Source organism: Oryza glaberrima, chromosome 4 (assembly GCF_000147395.1).
Source record: "Oryza glaberrima chromosome 4, OglaRS2, whole genome shotgun sequence".
In the NCBI taxonomy this organism is placed as follows: Eukaryota; Viridiplantae; Streptophyta; class Magnoliopsida; order Poales; family Poaceae; genus Oryza; species Oryza glaberrima.
This window is the reverse complement of record NC_068329.1, coordinates 15111716-15118067: the sequence shown is the minus strand read 5'-3', so window position 1 is coordinate 15118067 and position 6352 is coordinate 15111716. Positions and strand designations below refer to the sequence as shown.

At 43.1% G+C, this 6352-nt stretch overlaps 1 protein-coding gene across 1 annotated transcript; it reads right to left on the bottom strand.

The window, feature by feature from the left end:
* Positions 1-491: 491 nt before the first annotated feature.
* On the bottom strand, positions 492-4905 carry LOC127770803 (F-box/LRR-repeat protein 14-like). The gene is made up of 5 exons (XM_052296600.1): positions 4752-4905; positions 3444-4039; positions 3148-3305; positions 1690-1836; positions 492-921 (listed from the first exon to the last, which is right to left on the bottom strand). The coding sequence occupies exons 2-5, from the start codon at positions 3978-3980 to the stop codon at positions 492-494; spliced, it is 1272 nt and encodes a 423-aa protein (XP_052152560.1). The 5' UTR covers positions 3981-4039; positions 4752-4905.
* Between the last annotated feature and the right edge of the window lie 1447 nt (positions 4906-6352).

The window sequence follows — 6352 nt, the reverse complement described above, 5'->3', positions numbered from 1 at the left end:
GTATCTATTGCTTAAATCTCAAAAATTATTGCACGGCAGGAATCAGGTAAATTTCTGCAAATACATTATGCGCAAAGTCTTCATCCCAAGTGATTGAACGTGCATACATACCGAACAATTTCAACGACTGATTATTGATATATCATATTCCTGCTAAAAACGGCAATAAATTAGATCAGAAGGCAATGGAGAGTAGCGGAGTTTTGACTCCAAAAGCAGTGGAAAATGAAAATCCTGAGGCTGAATGATATCAACTTCAATGCAAAATATGAAAATTAGCAGAACCATCATCAGAACACTAGTGCTGTAAGTCATTTAGGATATTCATTCGTTGGAAGGATCCTTTCCAAAATACACCATAAGACGCTCTTACTCTAGAGCTGACCACAGGAATTAAGTGCTAGCAAGTACAAATTGATGGTGAAAAGTAACATGACAAAAAGATGATGGGTTAACGATGATGACGAACTCTAAGCAACGACAAAACAGCTTCACCGCAATCTCTTATAATGGGCAAGGCTTTGGCACTCGACTTCGTAGCAGACTGATTTGGCAGCACACTGCACACCTTTCTCTGAGATCATAGGACAGCCACCAACGACAAGAGACTCTAATTTTTGTGCATGAACCAGCTCGCTCAGACCAACATCACTCACGCTATAGCAATACCGGAGTGTGAGGTTAATCAAGCTTGGAAAATGTACAGCAAAGCGCATGCCATGATCAGTTACTTCGTCGCAGTCGATAAGGCTCAGTGTCTCCAGGAATTGTGCAGTGGATAGGGCCTTCATCCCATCGTCATTGAAGAGGGCGCTATTTAGCATGAGAACACGAATTGGACATGATTGAACGAGACTCACAAGTCCCTCCTGTGTGAAGCCTATTTCAGGTGGGTCCAGTGGCGGACCCAGGATTTTTATCCTGGGTGTGCCCATATCACGAGCAAACTTAAAGCCTTCACACATAAATAATAAGGTTTTAGTTAATAAAAAAGTTTAGCACAAATAGTTATTATTTTGGCGTTAAACCAATAGTGCATCCTTAGATGGAACTAAATAAAACTGGAACAACACAAATTACAATTTATTCCTATTTTCTTCCAATATTATTCTTCCCAGTTCTGAATTTCCTCATCACCATCACAGAAGGGAAACCTGACATAGCATTGGTGATGTATAACGAGTACGATAAAGAAAGTTAGAAAGAGTTAAATGCTTATGCTCCTCTTCATAGTTGATTGATTCAATTTGACCTAATCCTACAAATCACGGAACATGCCTTCACTGATTTGGCATTTCAGTTTTCAATCGAAAATATAGCCGTCTAGAGAAGCAGGACAAGAGATTTTGAAACTTCAGATTTTTTTTTCAGTTTTTCAATTAATCTCTTCCACGGGCAGCCTCCTAGTCCTCGTTGCCTTGCTGATTACCGTGTGAGCCACCAGCAGGAACACATGCACACGCCACCATACGATCTTTTGGTGAGCTATGCGATAATCATGGAATTGGGCCTTGATCTGTCTACTTCTCGATGAAACAAGTTACACATCCATTTTTTAGGCCAACTGAAGCATAGTAGATCCTAAAATTTTTTTGTAACTTTTGGGTATGCCGGTGCCCACCCGGCACCCCACCTAGGTCCGCCCCTGGGTGGGTCCCAGTGCTCACAACCCGTAAATGTGAGTTCAACATCCTGAGAGCCTTGAGACTTCCATCGGTAAAACCTGTCCGGAAAACTATATCATCACCAACATTGTAGTGTTCGGGATTCAGCCAAAGTGAGATGCTTTTAAGATTCTTGCAGGTCTGGGATAGTGCAATCAAGTCATTGTCAATAGGAATAAGTTCACTTTGACTCCCTTAAATGTGACCCGAATCTAATTCATAACCTGGAACGGCAAAACCAGATATCTTGACCCATAAACTGTTAAAACCGGTGCAATTTGACTCCCTCAGCGGTTTTGCTGACGAGGCGCCTACGTGGCGATATTGACCGAGTCTTCGTTCCACATGGCGATGACGTGGCACTTACGTGGTATTAGAATTAAAAAATGCGTGGACCCATTAGTCATTCACACAAAAAGAAATGTGGGCCCACATGTCAGTCCTCCATGTCTCCTTCGTTCTTCCTCCTTCCTCTCTCTCTCTTCTCTCCCCTTCTTCTTCCCCTTCTGCCGGTGGTAGGAACACCATAGCAACTTTGTTCAACAACCCAAACCCCAACCTCTGGATTGCTTCAAGCTTCCTCTCTAGCAACTCCGGTTCAAGCATGATGCTCCTGCTCTTGAGCGCTCCAAGTGGAGCAGTGCAGAAACACCTCGCATTCCTTCCGGCTAGGAAGCAATGGTCATCTTGGTCCCAGGGAGCGAGCGAGAGCTCCGATAGGCAACCGGCATTGGAGAATTCCAGGTTAGCCAAATGCCAGTCCAGAACCCCCCTCTCCTCGGCGTGTTCTAGAAGTGTGTTAAACACCAGATCCATGCCCCTGTTCAGCTTCATCACCACGGTGCGGTCGTCGTGGTGGTACAGTGGGCACCTGTCGCGCACCTTGTGGAGAGGAATCCCGAGCTGCTGGGCGAGCACGCCGAGCGGATTGGCGTGGATGCCGGTGATGACGCTGCCGCCGAGCTCTACGGCGGCCTGACCCCCGCCGAGATGAGTGGTGTAGACGTGGCCGCCTGGGCGGGCGCGACCCTCTAGGATGAGCACGCGGATGCCGAAGTGGAGCAGCTGGCGGGCGGTGCGGCGAGGCTGGCGCCGACAACGAGCACGGATGCGGCGAGGCGCTGCAGCGCATTGGGGGAGAGAGAGAAGGGAGAGAGGTAGGAGGAAGAAGGAAGGAGACATGGAGGTCCCATATGTCAGTGGGCCCAATTTTTTATTGTGTGAATGACTAATGGGTCCCACGCATTTTTTTAATTCTAATGCCATGTAATTGCCACGTCAACGCTACGTGGAACAAAGACTCAATCAATATCGCTACATAGGCGCCACGTCAGCAAAACCACCCTCCAAAACCGCTGAGGGAGCCAAATTACACCGGTTTTAACAGTTTAGGGGTCAAGATATCTGGTTTTGCGGTTTAGGGTTATGAATTATATTCGGGTCACATTTAAGGGAGTCAAAGTAAACTTATTCCTTGTCAATAAGACCACTGACATACTCCAGGCACAGCCTCTCTAACGCCTTGCACTTGCCCAACAGAAAACGAAGTCCGATTTCTGGGCCTTCTGGCTCTGTTACAAGATGCGCCAACCTCAAATCCTTCAAACTCTCGCACAACAGATCATACCTATAAGTATCAGCCTTGTATGATGGGTCCCGATCTCGGTGGAAAAAACTCCAAAAGCCTTGCTCGTTTTCATACTCAAATTTCTGAAGCTTCATCCATCCTGAGCCAAACTTTAAAAAGTGATACTGCCCTATTCCTTTGCAATTCTTCACTGCAAGTTCTTCCAATGATCCGTTAGCGCCAAGATGCTCCAACCACTCGGTGCTGCCAGCAATTCCCTTGCAATCGTTAAGGTAGACAGAAGATAGAGCCTTGCAACCAACAGCTAACAAGAGAAGCCCACTTGAAGTTAATTCTGGTATGGAGTTCAGCCTTAGAGACATCAACTTCTTGCAGTAAGTTAAGCAAGCGATACCAGGATCACTGATGTTTGAGCAGAAGCTTAAGGTGAGATCATTGAGCAAGGTACAGCAAGATGAAAAAAAAAGGAGACATTGGTTGTCGATCTGACTCCCATTACCAGATGTCCATCCAGAGTAATCAATCTCTACTTTGAGCAAATTGGGAAACCGGGAACAAAGCGCTGGGAAAGCCTCTGTTGCAAGTCCACAATCAAGGCGAATAGTAGCCCTTTGCTCTGCATCGATGGAGTAGAGCTGCTTCGACACCAGGGAAAGAGAATTCAGATCACTTGTCCTTGTAATCCTCTTGAGAATCTCTATGATCAGTTCCTCGGAGAGATGTTCCATTGAGAAATACAGCACTGCTAGCTAGTAGGTATTTCAAGGTGTAGCAGGTATACAGATCCCTGGATTAAAATTATTGAAATCATAATGAACCACATGAATACATGATGGAAAATTCACATAACGTATTTATACTAACGGAATTTAAAACTTATTTTCATTTTGCTGTACATGTTTGCGCTTCACGATTCGATTTAAAGAAGTAACCTATTTATTCATCCACAAAACGATTAACTAAGGTAGAAACTCTAAAAATCAGTTAACATAGAGGAACTTTTCAAACCTAGAACCGAATTAGTCTAACAAACTATGTATGATTTACAACACCAATTGAAAAAGAAACGATTTACAGCTAAACGAATTGAAATCTTGGAATTTCTTGTTCAGAGTAAGAAATAAGCATTCCACAAATCAACTAATAAAATGCATCTACATTTATACAAGCTAAAACCTGGAACTGATATATTTGGGAAAATAAACTGTAATTGATGAGTCAATTGAGGAATCCAAGGTTTTAGAAACAAAGCAGACTAGGTTTAACAGAAGCCTACAAAAAAAATTGCAACAAGAATCCCCTTGATTAGCATATTTGGAAGCGCCCAAGTAAAGCCACCATATGCAACTGAACCAAAGATTAGTGGGTGTTTTTTTTTTTTGGTCCATTTCAGAATGCACTGGCTTCTTCCTCGGTCATCTCGATTCTCGAGTTCCCAAACAAGAACTGAGAAGATCAGGGTAGAGGCGCAGAGACGAGACATATATGCGTATATATACCTCCAAGGAACCACGAACCAGTGGCCGGTGCTGAGGGTGGCGGAAGAGCCAAGAAGAGGCGGGCGCCGTCGCCGGGGAGAAGAGGAGAGAGCCCGCTCGAGGGGACGCCGGCCACCTCGCCGGCGGTCGGCGACGGCGAGTTCTTTTCCTTCTCTCGCCGGACTCCGGCGGCGGAGAGGGATAAAAACCCTCGCGTCCTGGGCCTCTTGTTGGGCCGTGGCCCTATGGTCTCTTTATATTCTTTTTCCAACTTTTTTTCCCGCTCTCCTTTGTTTCTTCAAGTACTAGTAGGGTGCCCGTGCGTTGTAACGGGGAAAAATCACACCGAGTGAAATGATGTTAAATAATCATTGAGTGTAAATTGGATGTAACAAAAACCTTAATATAGAACTAATAATAATTATGTCACATATTTATAATTTTCACATCTTTATAGTATTCATATGCTAGTACCACATATAATAGAATTAATGAATGGAATGGCACATAAAGGATCGCATATTGATACACTTCATATTTATCATGCACTACTTTGGAAAATTTGTCTATAGTTTCATCTGCTTCTCATTCTTAATGCTTATAGACAATTCTAATCATATATGTAAAAAATAAATGGTACCTAATCCTTTTGGAAAGGAATGGATCTACATTTGCATGCTGAGAAGCAATGGTTAAAGTTGTTTACAAAATTCTACACAATGGTTCTCATTTCCATAGCAAAACAAATAACAGAATGGTTTCCATGGAAGATAGGGTTGTTGTGGAAGAAGTTTGGTGCTTGACAATTGCCTCAACACCCTCATTTCCTTACAATGCCAGCTCTGCATGGCCAGCAACTAACACATACAACTCAACAAGTCAAAGGCTTCATATATTTGTATTTTTTTTTCTTCATGCCAATATACACATCTCAAAAGTTTGAGTCCCTGGACAAACAAGACAACTTTGAGCTTAAGGCCTAAAGGTCATAATATTGTTCATGCAAAGCATTTTAGTCAGTCAACCTCTTTAGTTCTTCAAAATTTGAAAATACAGTATGTAACTAATACCATTGTCGAATAAATAATATGTGTTCCTAATATAGTTAAACGAAAAAAGAGAAACATTTCAGTGCATTCTGAAACCAAGTAAAGAAATATACAATCCCATTCTGAGACCAAGTAGGCTTTAAGTCTTAATGAAAAATCATGTGTTGTTGAGGAAAAAAATCTGGTTATTTGCTGCATACCTGTGAGGCTCTGCTGCTTCGTCTAATTTATCTATTCAGAAAAATGATCGGTTGACCTGCTCTTATTTTACACAAGAGCCACCAGTGTCTGCCCAGCCACTCTGTCAGGGCTGCAACAACCATAAGTTGATGACTGAACATGAAAATATTATCATGTAAAATAATTAACCAAATTGATAAAAACCAAAAAACTGTATTCTGCTTAGCATTTTAAGGAAAACCAATCAAATGAAGATATGATCACCCTACGCGGACCAGCAGAACGTTGAGCGCTTGCTGCTGCCCTCACTCTCTCATAGCTAGCACTGAGCCATTATGCCACCAGTGGGATGTTGATGACCAACTGACCATGGCAGCACTTGCTGCTCCCTTC